General features: G+C 35.9%; 3 protein-coding genes across 3 annotated transcripts; 2 read left to right on the forward strand and 1 right to left on the reverse strand.

The window, feature by feature from the left end:
- Window positions 1–4,899: 4,899 nt before the first annotated feature.
- On the forward strand, window positions 4,900–6,672 carry LOC108860561 (metal tolerance protein A1). Its single transcript, XM_018634426.1, is given in 4 exon segments — window positions 4,900–4,956; window positions 4,959–5,168; window positions 5,170–5,443; window positions 6,200–6,672. Coding segments are annotated over 4 exon segments (1,014 nt in total).
- Window positions 6,673–7,752: 1,080 nt separating this feature from the next.
- Window positions 7,753–9,829, forward strand: LOC108860648 (transcription factor bHLH67). The gene is made up of 5 exons (XM_056985829.1): window positions 7,753–7,905; window positions 7,981–8,166; window positions 8,502–9,056; window positions 9,136–9,441; window positions 9,517–9,829. Exons 1-5 carry the CDS (start codon window positions 7,753–7,755, stop codon window positions 9,586–9,588), a joined length of 1,272 nt encoding a protein of 423 aa, XP_056841809.1. The 3' UTR covers window positions 9,589–9,829.
- A 228-nt stretch (window positions 9,830–10,057) lies between these two features.
- Window positions 10,058–13,772, reverse strand: LOC108856408 (serine/threonine-protein kinase ATG1a). The gene is made up of 13 exons (XM_018630198.2): window positions 13,273–13,772; window positions 13,063–13,180; window positions 12,793–12,851; window positions 12,638–12,702; window positions 12,468–12,561; window positions 12,296–12,376; window positions 12,112–12,223; window positions 11,976–12,030; window positions 11,679–11,896; window positions 11,349–11,602; window positions 11,036–11,285; window positions 10,889–10,959; window positions 10,058–10,409 (listed from the first exon to the last, which is right to left on the reverse strand). The coding sequence occupies exons 1-13, from the start codon at window positions 13,504–13,506 to the stop codon at window positions 10,221–10,223; spliced, it is 1,800 nt and encodes a 599-aa protein (XP_018485700.1). The 5' UTR covers window positions 13,507–13,772; the 3' UTR covers window positions 10,058–10,220.
- Between the last annotated feature and the right edge of the window lie 7,178 nt (window positions 13,773–20,950).

The following is a 20,950-nucleotide window of genomic DNA, read 5'->3' on the forward strand; positions in this document are numbered from 1 at the left end:
GAACGTGTAGTCATCCTGTGTCTGACTGGTGGCAACTCTGTAGTTGTCGTTGGAGGTGGAGCTGGAGTAGGGGCTGGAGCAGGAGCAGGAGCTGATGTATCGGAAGCAGCCGTAGCTGGAGGTGGCAAGACGGAGGTAGTGGGAGCAGGAGCTACAGTCGGAACAGAAGCAACAGTCAGAGCAAGTGGTGGTGGCGGTGGAGTTGCAGGCGCAGTATGAGTGGCAGGAGCTTCAGTTCCTTGGAACACGTCCGCTTGCACAAGTGGTGAAGAAGCACAACCAGGAGCCTGATTGTTCGCAGTTGACGCGGGTGTCTGTATGAGTGAGGATAGGATAGGGATGGTGGAGTAAGGCTCAGGTGATGTGGGTATAGGTTCGGGAGTAACAGTGGGTTTTGGCTTGATAAGATCATGATACGGGAACTGTGTTTCATTGAAACGAACATGGCGCGACGTATATACCCGATTAGAAACAGGATCTAGGCATAGATATGCACTCTGTGTGAGAGAGTATCCAATAAATACACATGGGAGAGACCTGTTTTCTAGCTTGTTGGGCGCATAGGGACGCAACCAAGGGAAGCATAGGCAGCCAAAGGTTCGAAGTTTATGGTAATTAGGTGAGGTTTGGAACAGCTTTTGGTAAGGAGATTGGTTAGAGAGGATGGGTGTAGGCATTCGGTTGATCAGAAAAACAGAGGTTGCAAAAGCATAAGGCCAGAAAGAGAGAGGAAGGTTCGCAGCAGAGAGTAAAGATAAGCCCGTCTCGACAATATGTCGATGCTTTCTCTCTGAAAGACCATTTAGTTCTGGGGTATGGGGAGGTGTGGTTAGGTGACTGATCCCATGGGTGGATAGAAAGGCTCGTAAGGCTAGAAATTCCCCCCCATTATCTGAATAAAGTGTTTGTATTTTGGTCTGAAACCGGTTTTCAACAAGAGGCTTAAAGGCTTTAAAAACATCTCGGACTTCTGATTTGGCTTTGAGTGGAAAGAGCCAAGTATAGCGGGTGAAGTGATCTACCAAAACCAGATAGTACTTGAAGTTTTGAGATGATAAAACAGGTGATTGCCAAACATCAGTAAAGAGATATTCAAGAGGTTTTGAAGAATAAATGGTGCTTTCATGAAAAGGAAGCTTATGAGTTTTATTGAGTAGACAATCATTGCAAGGAAAAGCCAAAGAAGAATTCGAAAGACAAGGTAATGAAAACTGAGAAACAACTGTTTTAAGAATAGGTAAAGACGGGTGGCCGAGGCGTTTATGCCATTGAGGTAAGGTGGCTTTAGTGTCGGGGTAGGTTGCAGACGAGGCTACTGGGTTTAGGTTCGACACTGGCCACTCATACAGATCATTCCGTGTTCGACCTTGAAGCAACCGGACCCCCGAGCTGAGATCCTTCACCTGAAAATGTGCAGGAAAGAATTCAACCGAAACTTGGTTAGAATTACAGAAACGATAAACAGAGATGAGGTTCTTATTGACGCTGGGAACACAAAGAACATCATCAAGTTTAAATCGTTTGGACAGTGTTGAGGAACCTGTGTGTGTGATACTCATACCTGACCCATCCGCTATGGCTACTTCTTCTCCTCCAGTATAAGGTTGGTGGAGAGCGAGATTGTTAAGATCAGCAGTGAGATGGTGTGTGGCTCCGCTATCTAGGATCCACTGATTTGGTGCATAGGAGCCGACCTGAGCAACATTAGCTCTCGGTTGCCATGGGGTTTGTGGAGGGACTGCTTGACTCGCTAGCTGCGGGCATCTCCGAGCGCTATGACCAAATATACTGCAGATTTGGCAACGTCCTTGATATCCACGACCAGTTCCCTGAGATGGTTGAGTGTTGTATTGCTGTTGCTGCTGCCAGTTTTGATTACCACGATAACCACCACGGCCTCGAGAGTGATGTGATGATCCTCTTTGATTGTTGTTATGTGGAGAGGATCCTCTGTGGTTAGAGTAGTTTGCTGTAACAGGAACAGAGGAGACAGCAGGAGCAGCTATTTGAAGTTTGGTCTCGTGATTGATTAACTTCTCGTGAAGTTCCGTAAGCGAGGGAGGAGTGTCACGAGCAGCTACTTGATCGACGATGAGTTTGTATTCCTCCGGAAGGCCATCAAGAATCTGTTCAAGTTGATCCTCGTGATCAATCGGCTTGCCAAGGAGGGATAGCTGATCAAATCGGGTTGTAAGTCCTTGATAGTACTCATCAATGGACTTGTTGCCTTTCGTCCAGGTCTTCAGCTGTTGACGAAGCTGCTGGATGTGGCCACGGCTTGGTTTGGCATAGGTGGAATGGAGGATTTCCCAGATCTCAGCCGATGTGTTCGTCGTGGAGAGAAGCGGCTGTAGCGTAGTGGTGATCGTGCCAAGGAGAGAGCTGTAGATGAGACGGTCTTGTCTCTTCCAGATTGTGTATTGCGGATTTGGGGCGGTCGCATCAGCAGTGACGACAGTTGCAGGGGGAGGGACGAGAGAGCCGTCGACGTACCCAGCAAAATCATAGCCTTCAAGAAGGGCATAGATTTGTCTGCTCCACATGAGAAAGTTGGAAGCTGTGAGCTTCGTTACATTGGACATGTTGATATTCAACAATGTCGGAGTGGTGTTAAGAGGAACGGTTTCATGAACCGATGCAGGCGATGATGATGATCCAGACATGGTGATGAGTAAAGAGAAAAAGTTTGAAAAAGATGACGGCTTAGGTTAATATAACCCGCTCTGATACCATATAGAAGTAGGCTGAATGAATGTTTATTAAGAGAGTACAAAGGTATTTATACAGAGTACAAGTAGGTCAACGTATTCTATAGTATTTACATATAGGTCCTCATATAGTTATATATATCTGTAACAGAAACAACGGCAGTACTAGCCTAAATATATCCTTGGCCCAAATTAATACGTAGCCCATTAAATACTTTTGAAAAATGAGCCTGTTTAAGAAAACGAACAAGTAACAAAACAGAAGTATATAATGTTTTCGTTACAATGGAGTTCAATTTTTTTTTTGTCAACCAATGGAGTTCAATTAGATACCATAAAATCTGCTTTGACAAAGAAAAAAAAAAGATACCATTAAATCTGCTTTTAGATTCTTGTGTAAAAAAAGATAACCATTAAACAGTTTTGTTCCACATTCTTTCCACTCTTTATGTGAGGAAAAAGTGCCTATTTCAACATGAACTTTACGCGTCGTGCCTATTCCTTCACGAACTTTGTAATAGTGCGTATTCCACACTGAACTAAACAATTTTTTTAAAATACTATATGAACTTTATGCGTCGTGTCTATTCCTTCACGAATTTTATAGTAGTGCGTATTTCACATTGAACTAAATAAAAATCAAAAAATACTACATAGACTCTCAAAATCGTGCTTATTTCAGTATTGAGTGTTAAATGTGTTAGTCATCCATTAATTTTTCAAAACAACGTCATTTTGTATAAATTTTGTGAAACTAAAAATCAAAATAAAATATAAACTTTTAAAACCGTGCTTATATATATTAACTGTCAAATGTAATAGTCATCCTTTAATTTACCAAAAGACTTTATTTTGGTTAAATTTTATGAAATTATTCATCGTTTTTTAATTTTTTTAATTTTATAAAATCTATCCAAAATGACATTGTTTTGATAAATTAATGTATGACTAAAACTTTTAACGGTCAATATATATATATGACCGCCAAAATTGTTAGTCTTTCAAAAAATACTAAATAGATTCTCAAAATCGTGCTTATTTATAAATTGACGGTTTAAGGTGTTAGTCATCCGTTAATTTATCGAAACGATTTTGATAAATTCAATGATGACTATTACCTTTGACAGTCAATTTATATAAGCATGACTTTGAGAGTATATTTTATTTTTAATTTTTAATTTCACAAATTTATACAAAATGACGTTGTTTTGAGAAATTAATGGATGACTAACACATTTAACACTCAATATTGAAATAAGCACGATTTTGAGAGTCTATGTAGTATTTTCGAATTTTTGTTTAGTTCACTGTGAAATACGCACTACTATAAAGTTCGTGAATGAATAGACACGACGCATAAAGTTCATATAGAATTTTAAAAAAATTGTTTAGTTCAGTGTGGAATACGCACTACTACAAAGTTCGTGAAGGAATAAGCACGACGCGTAAAGTTCATGTTGAAATAGGCACTTTTTCCCTTTATGTGATATCAAGAATTGGTCTAAATAAGGAATCTGATGTTGCTTGGTTTCGTCATAGTTACATTAGCTATTTATTTTATAATGCGTGTACGCTTGCTATACTCTATGATTAAGGTTTTGTTTTGTCTTTCTGTTATGGTATATCAATATGTTGTCTTTATCACTAACTCATGGGCTCTAATTAATAATTAAAAATACATTAATGTTTGTTTTGCTAGAATCCTTGCCTAGTTGTGGAATGCATGTCCCAGTTACCTCCCTGATTTTCCTACCTTTATAAATTTCCTTAATGTCTCCAACTCTAAACCTCACTCTTGAATCATTTTTCTACTATCTTGTTGTAAGGTAACAAATCTATGTTTTACGTTATGTATTGGAGATATGTTAGACAACAGATGTCTATCTTGCAAACAAAAAATGTAAAACCAATTTTTTTGATAATCACGTGAAACCCATAAAACTATGAAAAACTAAATGGAAATGAAACATTCGAAGAGCAAACCAATATTATTCTAGCGCATATTTACATCATTATTATATCACCATTTATGTGTTATTTGAATTATGAAAGTTTACATTATATGATGTTAGCAATATGTTAAAGCTAATAACTATATGTGTGAATTATATCAAACACAACTCACATAATTTTTTATAGTGTCATTGGTTCAAGCTCCAAAGTTGACATTTTGTCTCTTTGGCAGATCAAGATGGATTCAACAAGAAGTAAAGTCTGCGGAGAAACAGCTTGTGTGTTTTCAACTTCTCCAAGACTCCAAGTGATGCTAAGGAACGTTCTGCTTCGAAGCGAAATCTCTGTATCGTTGTCGTGCTATGTATTATGTTCATGACCATAGAAGTTGTTGGTGGCATTAAGGCAAACAGTTTAGCTATACTAACCGATGCAGCTCATTTGCTCACCGATGTTGCTGCTTTTGCTATCTCAATCCTCTCCTTGTGGGCGTCTTCTTGGGAAGCGAAATCCTCGGCATAGCTATGGGTTTTCCAGGATTGAGATCTTGGGTGCTCTTGTCTCAGTCCAGCTCATTTGGCTACTCGCTGGAGTCTTGGTCTACGAAGCTATAACTAGACTCTTTCAACAGACTAATGATGATGTTGATGGATTCTTTATGGTCCTTGTTGCTGCTTTTGGTTTAGTCGTTAACATCATAATGGTTGTTGTGCTTGGACATGATCATGATAATGGCCATTATCATATTCATGGTCACGGCCATGTGCATGATCATGAGCATGGTTAGGCCTGGGCGTTCGGGTACCCGTTGGCGTTCGGATCGGGTTTTTCGGATTTTCGGGTTTTCGGATTTACGCTCCTAGGTCCCATAGTAAAATTTCATTAGTACGGGTCGGGTTCGGATAATAACACTTCGGGTTCAGTTAAAAATTATATTGCATCCTAAAACCCATAAAGTAGCCATATATCATTCGGGTTCAGGTTATATCGGTTCGGTTCGGATATAACCAAAGTAAAAAAACAAAAACTTAAAGAAAACATAGAGAAAAACAGTTAAATTAGTTAAAACTAATCTATCTCACATAAAATTGCTAAAATAACAATAAAATGTTAAATCAAGTATGAAAACAAACATTATTTGTAAACAATATACATTATATTATAGAGAGTAGACTTGTTATTCCAATGAACAAATTATAAATTACTTATTTATAACTAATTGTGTACTTGAAACATTTTTAATATTGTTAATATTTATTATTATATATCATATTACCACGAATATTAAATTTAAATAACTAAAATACTTATATATATTTCAAAATATTTATATTAACTATTAGTTTCAGGTTTTTCGGGTTACCCGTTCGGGTTCGGTTAATAACACTTCGGGTTCGGATATTTTTTATACCACCCTACAAGATCCGTTCGGGTATTTTTATATTTCGGGTCGGATAACGGGTCGGGTTTTTCGGTTCGGGTTCGGTTCGGATTTCGGGTTCCGGATTTTATGCCCAGGCCTAAGCATGGTCATGAAGGTAATGCTGAGCAGTTGTTGGAGAAATCAAAGGAAAGGAGGAACATTAATGTGCAAGGAGCTTATCTTCATTTTCTTGGAGATTTAATTCAAAGCGTTGGAGTAATGATTGGAGGAGGACTGATTTGGTATAACCCTAAATGGAAAGTCATTGACTTCATATGCACGTTAGTGTTTTCGGTTATTGTTTTAGGGACAACCATTAAGATGATACGAAGCATACTTGAAGTTCTAATGGAGAGTACACCGAGAGATATTGATGCCAAGCAGCTCGACAAAGGATTGTTGGAGATTAAGGAAGTGGTGTCTCTTTATGAGCTTCACATTTGGGAAATAACAGTTGGAAAAGTTCTGTTTTCTTGTCATGTCAAGATCAAACAAGAATCTGATGATGCTGTGGTGCTTAACAAAGTGATTGATTACATCCGGAGAGAGTACCGTATCAGTCACGTTACCATACAAATCGAGCGTTAGAACAACAAAGCAAGCCGGAGACGGTTAATATATCTGGTTCTCTGTCATTTTCATGATGAAATTTTAATGTTTTTTCGCTTTCTCGTGTTCTTTCCTTTACATTTTTGTTTCCTATGTCATTGTGTTTTTGTTTATGAAGTTTTTTTTTCTTGTTTTATCTTAAAAAGGGTATCTAAAAGGACATTGCTTTATCTGAGATTAGGTCTTTGTGTTATGTTACAATAGAAGAATCTAAATCTTTAGGGTTTATCTATGATAACATGTCTACCAAGAAGAGTGGGGCATGTTTGTCCTGAGAGCAAGTAACCATAGCTCGTGTGTGACAGTAGCAAACCAGATCACAGTACACACACATGATAAAAGAAAAAAAAAACAATTCAAACTTTCTTTGGAGTTTTTAATTTAGTTGATAAGGTTTCTAAGGTCTTCATTGACAAATAAAATGATGATTCCTTGTTTCTTTGTTAAGGATGTTGATTGTTGAGAGAATGGCTATGAATTTTACCCATTAGGACTGAGATTGTAGACAAAACTGGGACATTTTATAGTACAGCACTGTTTAATGCCGTAGAAGTCAAGGCATCAACAGTAGAAAATATTCCTTAGTGTTATCTATAGAGTCAAATCTCCTTTTCTTTTGTTAATCATGAGATTAGCCAATACCCACACTTTAGAAACCTTAGCTCTAGAACTTTTGGTCTTGAAAAAAAAAACAAATAATGAAATATCAATTTAAGCAACAGTTTCATTAGTTATCTTTACAACAAAAAATCTCTGATCCAGTTTTTCCACCACAGCGTACTCCGATTAGGTTCAGGCATGATACACTTTTCAGTTATTGCGAGAACCTGAACACTCTCTTTGGGATCCAGTAAAAAGTTCTCAGAGGTTCATTACATCTTGACATCTTGTTTAGGGGTCAACATAGTTTCTAACTTTCTATATACAAGTTTAACTTTTTGAGCCTTGAAGAAAAGCAGATGGTGTGGTGTATGATGTTTTGGTATGGGTATAGTGAAGAAAGGATGATTGAGACATCATGAGAAAGATGACACAAACCCAATGCAAGCTCTCTTACCCATGACTTGTCTCTATTCACCTTCTTCTTCGGTGTATATTAGAATGTCCCCACAAAAGTCTCTGTCTCCACTTCAAGACAAAACTTCCTCCACCAATAATCAATATCTACTTCTCTCTCCTCTGCTCAGCTCAGCCTCACCAGCTCTTCTTACAGTACCTAAATAGATTTATTTTCTTACCTCTCTGGTTTTTTTTTACAGCTCCACTGTTTTCCTCTCTACTCAATAGCTACTAAAGAGTCACTGCTCTCTATATAAAGCTAACAATTACAAGTCCAGAAAGACTCAGAATCAGAAGAGAGTACATGAGTTTCCTATTCTGCTTCTTATCATTTATTGTACCACACATCATTACACAACAAACAAAAGCTCTCTCAAATGGAGAGGTTTCAAGGGCACATCAACCCCTGTATATGTATCTTTTGCTTAATTTAGGAAATCTTCCCCTTTCTTTCTCTCTTCCCCCTAGAATCATTTTTTTCTTTCTCAATGCTCAGAGAAACAGACTTGCATTTACTCCTTTTTTTTCCTAATGAGTCCAGATGCTTTTGCATTCAATGCTTTTCTTGTTTGTTTTACAGAAAACAATAACAGATTCTGCAATCAATTTGTTTCCCATCTACTTTGAAAACATTCCATTTTCCCTTCTACTTTTGTTTATCTCATCTACACTAAAACTCACCAAGTCTCAGAACAAACACACTTTCATTCTTCTCACCAAGTAATCTAAATCCTCTGGCTTTCTTGCAGTTTCTGGGTCAAAATGCTGATGGGAGAAGCTTAGAAGCTCAAAGCTTTGCCTTCAAAGAAGAAGAGGAGGAAGAAAGCATGCAAGATACAGTTCCATTTCTACAGATGTTGCAGAGTGAAGAAGACCCTTTACCGTTAACATCATTCAAAGAACTGTTGTCTCTTCAGAACCTCCATAACCATTGGGGACTCGAAAGCTATCTTTCACACAATGAAACCAACCGCTTCTATCACAACCCAGTTTCAGCATTATCCATGGAAGTAACCAACAATCCTTTCTCAAGCCAAGAACTCCCTTTGAGCCGAGAGGACATGACGGTTCCTTCTTCCTCGTCAACACCAAACTCAAGACGCAAGCGCAAAACCATCAGCAACCCTCCTCCTGAAGTGACTAGAGGAAAGAGAAAGAGGAGGAAAACTAAACCAAGTAAAGACATTGAAGAGATAGAGAATCAAAGAATCAACCACATTGCTGTTGAACGTAATCGGAGGCGACAGATGAACGAACATATCAACTCGCTACGTTCTCTTCTCCCACCTTCTTACATCCAACGAGTAATCTCCGCAACAAAGAAAGTCTCAATCTTTGACCCTCAAAATCTCTTTTTTAACTCGTTTAGGATTTTCTTTGCAGGTCGACCAAGCATCTATAGTAGGAGGAGCTATAAACTACGTGAAGGTCCTCGAGCAAGTCATACAATCACTCGAGTTGCAAAAGAGAGCGCAACAGAGTAGTAGAGTTGAAAACAGAGTTACTTGCGTGCCAAGAATCGAAGCTACATTGATACAGAACTACGTTAACCTTAAAGTTGAGTGTCGGAAGAAACAAGGGCAGCTTCTGAAAGGAATCGTTTCACTTGAAAAGCTTAGACTCACTGTTCTTCATCTCAATATCTCGTCATTGTCTCTTTCATCAATCTCTTATTGCTTCAACCTCAAGGTAACTCAATTTTTCATTTTTTTATTAACTTTTTTACATGCAATTTTTAATGATATATCTATCTCACTGGAACAGATGGAGGACGATTGTAAACTAGAATCGGCCGAGGAGATAACGAAGGTGGCGCAGCAGATTTTCGATACATAAATTCGATTTTTAAAAAGAATAAGAAAAACAAAATAAATTTTGTTTTGCTTGTATTAATTACTGGACTATTCGAACATGTTTTGTTTGGCTTTGGGTGTTTTGTGGGGTTCTGGTCCCATCTAATTAAAGTTTGACCTCATGTGTATTTATGATATTTATTATCAATGATGGTTTGACTTTTATCTCTATTTAAAGGGTTGACTTCTGCTTATTGACAAATAATAAATTGTTTTGTTTGTAATGGTATGGTCAATATCATATGGTGTGACTTCAAGAGAAAGTCGATTGTTGTTATAAGCTGAATCTGATGATGGTGATGATGTTCAACAAAGAAAACACGTTTTTATCATATAGTTTCATGGGCTTGTAATACTCTGTTTAATGCTAATGGATCCACTTTTAAACAATCAACAAAGCTTACCATTTTTTGGTACTTCAAAGCTTTTGTTATACTTACTATACAGTCATGGAAGCAAATACTTTTGATCACATCATCATAAAATATAGAGCAATCGTTTTGTAACTTTAAGAGATAAGAAAACACCAAATTTTACAAACTTGACTTCAAGGCAGAGCCAAGCTTAGAAAGTTTTTTTTTTCTTTTTCTGTACAATGTAGCAGTCGATTTTTCGCTAAAGATGAGACCGACGATGCTGCAAGTTAGAGATGTAGTAGAGAATCCTCTTCTTGTCGTCAGGGGTTAATGAGAAAGGAGGGTTTAGAGGAAGAGTCACTGCTTCCTCTATTATAAAGGAGAGTAGAAGAATTGCTTTCTTGTATAATCTTGCTGCACTTTCCTTGTTATTCAAATATTCTTCCGCCTGCCAAACATACAAGGAACAATGAATCAAACCCACAAAAAAAAAAGTTTCGGACTGACAAGGAGGCCGGGGATTTTGAACCGAACCAAATCCACCAAACCGAACCAAAGTTTCGTTTAGAAGTTCCGTTTGATTAACGGCAATGGATTATTTCGGTTTTCTTCTTTATAAAAAAACAAAATTATACCCAAACCATACCAAAAACAAACGAACCAAGCTAACCAGTTTTTGAGTATAACTAACCGAAATTAACCAAATTTATCCGAAATTTTAACAAAATTAAACCGAAATCTAACCGAAATCAAAAACTTTGGTAGGATTTTCAAAAACCAAACTAACCGAATACCGAACCAAACTTTATTTCTCCAGTATGATTTACGTTAAACCTAACTAACCGAATCAAATAATCTGAACTAACCGAACCCGCCGGCCTGAGTGGAAGCTTTCGACAAAAGTCTGATAGAATCTTTCTTACTTACCCCACCACTCTTGCCGTACGCTAGTGCCTTGTCGTATATTGTCTCCATGGCATCAGGCATATGAGTAGCAGCTGCAGTGAGATGCATTCAGTGAATGTTGCAAAGAAACATAAAAAGAAAATGATCAAGTTTATAAGTAGTACTAACCGCTTGTTTCGTTTAATCGAGCTGATGAAGTCTCAGCCTGGTTAAACGCGGTAACAAACTCTTGTGTCACCCAAGTTTTAGCTACTGCTGGTGAATTTAAATCAGGATTCGAAGTCCCTGGAGCTGCGGTGTTCACTCTATCCTCTCCAACGGACACCATCCAAGAATCGCATATCTCTAAAGCTTTCCTCCACGCAGCTAAAACAACGAGCGTAACAGCAAAAGATTCCTTCACCTGTCCTGCATTGTCCTGTATGCAAAACGGTATTTTATCATTTGAGAGAGACTCTAGAAATTAGGAGTTGGAAGTTACCATCTCACGAGCTACTTGTGTAAGTGCTTCTGCATACTGATGCAAAAGTTGGAGCTTCATTGGAGGGTGAACGATAGTTAACCGTTGGACTTCTGTTAACAGGTGCGATCCACCGCTTGCTGGTAATGGTCTCTGTGCTTCGAGTGAGCTCGATGAAGCTTTGTGAAGTGATGTGTCGAAACAATCTGATGAACCTTCTGAAGGACGGTTGACAAGTACGTACTCCCTCTCTATGAGCTCAAGCGAGTCAAGTACTACAACAAAATGACAACATCAAAGTGATATTCTTGAATTGATTTGAGCTTATAGAAACAAAAAACAATAACAAACCTCCGAGTGGGTTTGATGAACACTGTCCCTCATTGTCTTTCCTAGTCTTGTCACAAGAGACATCATGTTGCATCAACATGTTAGAAGTTGAGGCACTAGAGGAGGAACTCGCGTGTTTGTAGACATTCTCTGAACTTGATTTGGATCTGTTTATACCACCACTAGGTTGTGCGGAAGAGCTAGTAGAATCATCAGAATGTGCAACACCAGGCATTTGTCTGACAACATTTTGGTAATGAAAGATGATTAAAGAACTCACAAATGGCTAATCAAATTTCTCAAAGATATTTATATCACCTTGGCTCTTGAAGGAACCTGTGGCTGAAGAACTCTCTGAACGTCAATCGCTCAACTGCAGCCAAACAAACATATTTTTTTCCATTAGATCGTTAAAACAAGAAGACAAACAAATGAAGAATCACATAACAAGTACTTGGGTCTCGGCGTAGAAGACTTCTGCAGAGATCAACACAATCAGGATGAATCTCATTCAAACCATCTCGAGGAAACTTCAACTCAGTATCTCTCACAATATTTTGAAAAAGCTACAGAGAGAAGCATAATAAGTTCACTAGCAAAGTTCAAGAGGCAGTTTCATCGGTTCAAGGATAACAAACCTGGATGTGATTAGTCCCATCAAAAGGTGGCTTCCCAGTAACAAGTTGGAACAAAATTGCACCAGCACTCCATAAGTCAGCCTGACAACATCATATCCATTTTCACAACAATCAAACACTCTGAGAAAGAAAAAATAAAAAAAAGAAAAAAAAAGATTAAATCTTTCTTCACCTTAGCATCATACTTTTGGTTCCGGATAATCTCTGGAGCCATATACAATGGAGAACCGCAAAATGTTTCCGCCATGCTCTCTGGTGTTAAAGACCTAAATAATCTCTAAACATTACATACTAAAACTAAGACCTTTCCATAACATGAATATACAAATATGTAATTAATACCTTGCAAACCCAAAATCACCTATCTTTAGCAACGGAGTTACTTCCTTGGAGGATAAAAGTAAATTCTGAAAAGAAAAAAACAGAACCATGGCTATAGACTTTTCATCATATCCATCAATCAAACTAGGACACAAGGAAGGTTTTTTTCTACTCACCTGAGGCTTTAAATCTCGGTGGATACAATGCTTCTCTTGAAGTACTTGCAAACCTAAAGCTACAACACACGAGAACATCAAACAGAGAGATTCAAAAATCAAAAGAAATAAAAACAGAACAAAACAGAGAGATTCAAACATCAAAAAAAGATTCTAAATTTTATTAAAACAAAACTACAAAACACAAACACAAGAACATAAAACAGAGATTCAACATTGAGAAAACATGAAAAGACATAAAATCAGAACAAAAACTGATCATTTACTTACCCAATTGCCTCATAAAATGCTTAGCAACAGGTTCAGAGACTTTGCCATGGAGATTAATATACTCAGCAAGATCACCTCCACTACAGTACTCCAACACAAGGAAGATCCTATCTCCAGTCTACACACAATTCACAATCAAAAACTCCCAATTTTTTCAATGCCAAAAAACAAAAAACATTAAAACAAAAAGCAAAAGAGTTACAAAAGAACCTCGATAGCTTCGTAGAAGCGGATGATGTTGGGATGATGGATGGTGCTGAGAATCGAAATCTCCTTGAGGAGATTGTCTCTGACTTTAGGGCTAAGCTTCTTCTTATCAATCTCCTTGACAGCGACTTCTAAACCAGACGATCGATGCTTCGCTAGCCACACCACAGCGAAGGAACCGGACCCCAGTTTCGGGCCAAGTTCGTAGTCACCCACTAGTCGTGCCGCCTCGTCCATCCGGGTTTTTCCTTTGACCCGTTTAAACTCTCGGATCCTTACTTGAACCAACCTCCATTGTTTCCACTTGTATAGTACGAACGAAACAGAGAGAGAGAGAGAGAAGACAGAAACAGAGAAAAATCTAAACTTTCTTTTTTTTTCCTTTAGAACAACGAACTGTTTTGGTTAATTTTATACAGTAAAGCTATCAACTTTATATTTTCTATTCTGTGTTTTGTTTTTTTTAAAAAGCTTTTTTTTTTTTTTTTGGTGTGTATGTGTGTGTGTGTGGGAGATTGAGATTTGGTTTTAGCTTATGAATGAAAGAGTTTATTACTTGTACTCGACAACAAACCTTGAGAGAGAAAAAATGACGTCTTGGATCCAAGTTCCACGAGGAAAGGACCTAGGAAATATCTTAGAATATTACCTTTTCATTTAATAAAGGAAAAAAAGAAAAGATTTGTTTATCTTTAAGTTATATATTCAGTACTATATGGTTTTCTTTATATTTGTATGAATATCTCTTTAGAGCAATTAAATTTTGTTTTAGAATTATGGGTCTCAGATCATTTCATCGTTGATGAATGGCATCGTTGATGAAAGAGTCAGCAGTGGGTTGATTAGTTTATGAGATAAAACAAAACTGAGAAATCTAATTAATTTATGATCATTTCAAAGTTTATTCATTAACCGAAAATAATGGTTTACTTTTAGGGTCTAACTGGTGACCAAGAAATGAAGAGGAATAATGCATTCCTTAATGTTCCTAACAAATTTTACCATTCATTAAGAATAGTCATTCCTTTTCATTTCTTCTCATTCCTTTTATTTTAGTGTGCATTAATGCATATATCCTCCTCACACGGTAGAGATCTTAGGGCAGGGCAAAAAAAAAAACCAACTAAATTTGATTCAAAGAAGTAGCAAATCTGAACTGAACTCGTTTAAATATCCGATGTGGGTTTAAAATTTTGCTATTCAGAGTATCGAAACCAAATCTAATATGACCAAAGTATTTTAGGTATCTGAATATACCAAAATAGATTTGCATACATAAATATAATAATTATTTTTAAATTTACTGTATACTAAAAACATCTAAAATATATAAGATATTTTTAAGTTATCCAAAATATTTAAAATAATACAAATAAAAATTAAATATCTCAAACAGCCCCATGTTCAAAAACGCGGTCGAGTTGGTCGATTTTTCGCCGGTTAAACGTGATTCGGTGGTGTTTTGCCGCGAGTTTGACCTATTCGGGCAAAAACTTGGATTTGAAAAAAAAATGTATATTATAGTATTTTCAGGCTCTAAATCGGTAGTTTAAATATAAATCTATCATATTTTATTGACAACAGTTAATAATCAAAGCAAATTATAGATGGAAAAGATGATTTGGGTTGAAAACAGAAAAAACGGATGTATATTAAGGTTGGGAGAAAAAAAAGTTGACAGGAAGAAGATGAAGTTTAAATTACGAGCTTACCCTTTATTAAAAAAAATGTTCAAATAAAAAAAATGTATTATGGGGATTCGAACCAATGACTTTGATGTTAGTTTCGCATATTATCTAGCCACTAGGCTACTGCAACGTTTTAATGTTGATAATTCGAACAAATTGTATGCATATTATAAAAACAAACATTAAATTTTTTTTTTTGAAAAAAATTACTCCCCGATTACTCTCTTATTTTTTTCCCGAATTTCTCTCAACTCGCTAGGTTCAGAGTGAGCGCACGCGTTGCACCTAACGCATTTTCGAACATGGTAAACAGCTAAAATATACTCAAATACCAAAAATACTTAAAATATTTATTAATTTTTAATTTAAATATTCAAACCAAACCAATTTATATGTTAAGTTTAAGTATTTTGATATATGTTATACAAGTTTATATGTAGTATATTACTTTTAGGTTGTGAGAAATTTAAATTATATAATTAATTTTTAAAAATTTAAAGTAATTTAGTTGGGTTATCCGAACCTGAACCAAACCCGCAAAGATCTGAATCGAATCCGAACCAAAATTTAAAAATATCCTAATGGGGTTGAAATCTTTAATCCCGAAAATCCGAAACCTAAATAGACTAGAACCAAACTCAATTGGATACCCAAACGCTTACTCTTAAGAGATCCACTTCATTGATAAACATTAATCTATATTATTAAAATTGAAATACATTTGAGTATTATTTAGAAAAATGAATAACAATACAAAAAATAACATAATGTTGTTTGGAAACATCAATAGCAGTATATTAAAAATAGGCTTATATTATTAAGAAAAATTAGAAGTCTATTATATTATGAGAAACTATCTATCTAGGTCAATTTTAAAATATATAAAAATGGTCAATCTAATTACATAAAAACAAATTTTGTGTAAAATAGTTATAAAACAAAACTTAAACTTTATAAACATATTTCAAATCAAAATAATAATTTAAAATTGATTTATATAAAAATTTTGATTCAAAAATATACATATACTCAAAAATTGATTTTTACTAAAATATTTTCCAATAACCATTATAGAAGAATGTTTTCAATATATAAATAAATACAACAAAAGTCCAATTTTAAACACCAATTTAAATTATGTATTTTATATTAAGTTTTAAAATTTTAATATATATGATTATTTATATGATAATACATATAAATACTATTAGTTATATAGTTACTTATATAATGGTACGTATAAAATATGATTAATTATACGATGACACATATATGATATATAATAGTTATATAAATATAAACAACAACATATTTTTAAAAAATACATCGGCGATCAAAGTCTACTTCACTTTATTATTGTCAATTCTTTGTTTAGTTAATATGTTAAAATCAGTTTAATGTATTTTATATAAAATTTATTCTTGTAAAACAAAAAGGTAGAAAAGCCTACATTATATAAAAAGGGTCAAACTATATTCCCAAATGAAATGGTAGTTGCATACTAATATACTCTTCTGTTTACTAAGCAGCAGTGCCTTAAGGGGACAAACGGTGCGATCATCCGGATCCGAACCCGAGTCCCCCCTTTTTTTTTTGTCAACAACAAACAGACTCATATAGATTCTGTAAACCAAATTGGTAGCTCTGAATCCATATGAACGACAAAAGACGATTGCTTCCTTACACTACGTGCTAAGCTGTCCGCCCTTTTATTTTGTGTTCTTGGTATATGACAAAGCTCTGAACTCGTGAAACTCCTCTTCAAAGAAACGATGTCCTCTAAATAATTTGCAAAGGCTAGCCACTCCTCTGATTCCGAAACCATCTTCACCAACTGAGTACAATCCGTTGCAAAAGTGACTGAATATTGTCTTAGATTCCTCATGCATTCCATAGCCCAAATTAAAGACTCTATCTCTGAATGTAATGGCGAACTAGCCGCTCTTGTATTCCGCGCTCCCATAAGCCCATCGAACCCTTCTAAAGTGCTATACCATCCTTGTCCCGAAAATTTTCCATCATCCTTCCATGAACCTTCCGTGAAGCACCACCTGCCAGATATGATAGGCATTATAGCATGTGATCGCGGACTAAGGCGATCTGCTCCCTGAGGCTGGGTAATTTGAGCTTCCGCCCATAACGACGCCTCTGTTTCCGCCAACTTAAGCGTATCCAATGGATCCATATCCAAATTACTAAATACTTTATTATTTCTTGTTTTCCATATATACCACAGTATCCACGCAAAGTGATGATCTTCCAACTCCGGCCGGATCCTCCAAAATAAATAATCTATATTTGAAAACAGTGCCTGGGTCGGAAATATATCTGGGAGGGCTGGAATTTTCGACAAAGCCCATATCTGAGTTGCCGGTGAACACTCGAAAAATACATGGTTAATTGATTCCTCAGATGCCCCACACCTATCGCAAACTATATCCTCCTTCATTCATCTTGCCTTGAGATTCTTTTTTACTGCTATACAACCTGAAAGTATTTGCCAAAGGAAATGTTTCATCTTTGGTGGACATTTTATTTTCCAGCAGAAGGCCTTTAGAGGAGAGACCGAGGGGCCATAATCTAGTAGCGTTCTATCTCTATCCGGGTAAATCCGTTCTATCTGATAACCAGATTTAACCGTATATCTTCCATTCACCGTAAAATGCCATCCATCCCGGTCATCCAATCTTGTTCTACTCAGTGGCAAACTCTCAATTATTTTTGCATCATGGGGATCCACCAATGTCCGTATAGCCTGAATATTCCAAGTTCTCGATGATTCATCAATAAGAGCATCCACCGTAATATCCGGATAAAGAGAATGATTGTTTTTATTTGCTAGTCTCGGGCAAGTGGATGTGAGCCACGGATCATTCCATACCGAGATAGATGATCCTGATCCCACCCTTTTGATTAGTACTTTGCTAACCAGAGATCTAGCAGAGATAATACTACGCCATCCATAGGACGCCGAGTACGATCTAATGGGTTCCAAAGGCGAAGCATTCCAAAAATACCGTCCCTTGAACACCCTAGCAAATAGAGAATTTGGCTTCTCTATTAGTCGCCATAATTGTTTTTCTAACATAGCCGTATTAAAATTCATGAAGTCTTTAAAACCCAAACCACCATCCTCTTTGGGTCTACAGACTTTATCCCATGATTGCCAGTGCATACCCCTTGTATTCCCCGATAGACTCCACCAAAAATCTAGAAACTGCACTTGTGAGCTTCTTTATGACTGTCTTCGGAATGCGAAAACAAGACATTACGTGATTTGGTAAGGCCGTTACCACTGACTTTATAATCACCTCCTTGCCCCCTTTAGTAAAGAACTTAAAAGTCCATCCATTTATCCTATTATTTATTCTCTCTTGAACGAAGCCGAAAACCTGAGTTTTTGCTCCACCCAAGTTCTGCGGAATTCCTAAATATGAACCCATACCACCTAAATTTTGAATTCCTAGGATATCCCGAAGTTCCTGCATGATAGTCTCCTCAATCTTATGTCCAAATTGAATTGATGATTTCTCAAAATTTATTAACAATTAAAGGGTCCCCCCATATATTAACAATTAAAGTGTCCAATTTTTTTTGTAAATATATGTTTTCACATAGAATTTCTTTTATAAGCTTATAAATAAAATTAAAAAGGGACCCAAAATATTTTTATATGTATACATTTTTGTTTTCATCACAAATTAAACAAAATATTACTGCCTAAATTTTAAAAACAAAAAAAAATATATTTAAACATTAACTAAACACAAATTTTGGAAGGTAAATATTTTTTTTTTGCCCTAAAACCTAACCATATAAAGCCGGTCCTGCTAAGCAGCAGCCCATGCAAAGGAAAACGTTCCAGTGATACAATCAACATCTTTTTTACAATATTTTTTTGACTAAATCTTTTTTTTTCTTACAATATTTCACACCATAGAAGCCATTGGATTCATTTTATCGACAGTTCTTTATATTATCACGTTGTTTAAGCGCCAAGATTAAACTTTGATGTCGATGGACTGTATAACCATTAACAAAATATCATGATTTTGAATGATGGATATAAAGATTATTTTTGTAAAGATACATATTTTAATTAATGTTTATCGCTAATGAATGATAAATCCGACAAAATAAAACTTGATCTTATCAGTTTGTCAAAGCCACATCACCTTTGACCAGCTCTAGTTATCATGAACTAAAAAATACAAACGTGAAAAGTGTCGCGTAACTCAGCCATAAGCAAAGCTCATTAATCCAGTCTAGGCCCAAATATGTTTAAAAAGGATAGAAACATTGAAGTCCAAGATTTTTTTTTTTTGAATAAGGGCTTTTGAAGTCCAAGATTTATGATATTGTTACAGCCTTCAGGCCACTAATGAGCTATAAGTTAGTATTAATTGGGCTTTTCCATTTTTCAAGTCCGTTGAATCTCTCTTCTCACTTTTTTCTTTATACATAGAATATCAAAAGGACAACGGAATGTAATGAACTCATAGATATGATATGATGAAGCTTAGAAGAAATAATGTTTAAGGAAATGTACATCGTATATTAGCGACATTTACAAAATGTGGGTATTGTGTTGTTGGAAAAAGGAGAAAGCGACTAAACCTAATAAACAACGATCACATTTGTGAAGGGACAATGGAGCCTCTTTGATCTTTACCTATCGTCTTTTATTTGGTTGGACCACCCTCACCTTCCTATTCATTACATCTTTCATGTGTAACCGAATCTTCCACATATCGAAACCTTTACTAATATCTCAAAACCTGACCAGTCGTGCATTAACTCAATAAGTGAAGACGAGATCAATGTATACGTTTAGTTATCAGATTTGTTAATCAAACAAAGTTGTTGTGGAAGGGATCGTACTTATATTTTCTTATAGATTTAAAATACTCAACTATTTCAGCCACCAGCACGTAGACATTGACATTTTCATATATATCTATGATGAAAAATAATATGCTAATTTTTCCGGATCCAACACCATCATTACATATTGAGATGCATGTCTTATGTTATGACACTTTTTACATGTGGTTAATTGTGGATTATATGGATGTATATATATAGCTTAAGGCATGGGATCATGATCAGCTGACTTATGCAGCCTTGCAAAGGCTGTATATATATGTTGAAGGAGTGTATGCATATGTATTGCCTTTTTATATTAAAATTAAGTCCTATGAGCTAAATCGATTTCAACTGAAAAGATTGTCAACCGTAAGCTGATAAACTAACATAATTAGAATATAATGAAAAATAGAAGTGGTTAGGGAAAGAAAAAAACCCATAGTCTTAAAATCTGCGTTCGAAAGAATACAAAAAAAAAATTGAAATTGACTTTGAAGAACCCAACCATTAAGTTTTGAGAACATTTAAAAACTGTCTCTGAAAACGTTGCTATGAATATATGTATTGCCAAATTCACAAATGAAATGACAACGCAGAACAGTGAATGTGAAGGCTCTTACACGTGTTATAATGCTAAAGAATATTGTGATATATCATATAGTATATAATAACAAGAAAAGTAATAATGAAAATAAGATTTAAGACATATCCAATTTTGCATACAATTGAATATTTCCTTTCAGCAAACTTGGGTTTGATTCCTCTGTATCCCCCTCTTCCCATACAAAACCTACCCCACCTATATATACTTTTGCATCTACATTTATTCAATCCACCATCTGTATGTATTTTTTTTTTTAACTAAAAGGGTTAAACCCAGGTCAAGATGACACAAGCCTAATCCCCGGGTGGAGGTACAGCCCACGGATAAACTCTCTCCTGGGCATTCAAATGAGTTGAAAGCAATAACTCATATCCGTGTGGCCGGTGGGATTTGAACCCGGATTCGCCTTATTGGATTTCTCATATTCGAAAGCAATAACTCATGTATTTTAAATTTCTGTTTTCTTATGTTTATTCTGATGTCAATCAATAATACCTACACCACCAAATGTACTTTTTAAAAT

This window comes from Raphanus sativus, chromosome 5, assembly GCF_000801105.2.
Source record: "Raphanus sativus cultivar WK10039 chromosome 5, ASM80110v3, whole genome shotgun sequence".
In the NCBI taxonomy this organism is placed as follows: domain Eukaryota; kingdom Viridiplantae; phylum Streptophyta; class Magnoliopsida; order Brassicales; family Brassicaceae; genus Raphanus; species Raphanus sativus.

Excerpts from the sequence above, each read along its gene's own strand:
- LOC108856408 (XM_018630198.2), bottom strand. The coding sequence starts at position 13,506 with ATGGACGAGGCGGCACGACTAGTGGGTGACTACGAACTTGGCCCGAAA. Across the intron at positions 12,031-12,111 it reads TCTTCTACGCCGAGACCCAA|TTGAGCGATTGACGTTCAGA; the intron begins GTACTTGTTATG and ends GTTTGGCTGCAG. Across the intron at positions 11,897-11,975 it reads AGGTTCCTTCAAGAGCCAAG|ACAAATGCCTGGTGTTGCAC; the intron begins GTGATATAAATA and ends AAATGTTGTCAG.
- LOC108860648 (XM_056985829.1), top strand. The coding sequence starts at position 7,753 with ATGACTTGTCTCTATTCACCTTCTTCTTCGGTGTATATTAGAATGTCC. Across the intron at positions 7,906-7,980 it reads CCTCACCAGCTCTTCTTACA|CTACTAAAGAGTCACTGCTC; the intron begins GTACCTAAATAG and ends TCTACTCAATAG. Across the intron at positions 9,442-9,516 it reads CTTATTGCTTCAACCTCAAG|ATGGAGGACGATTGTAAACT; the intron begins GTAACTCAATTT and ends TCACTGGAACAG.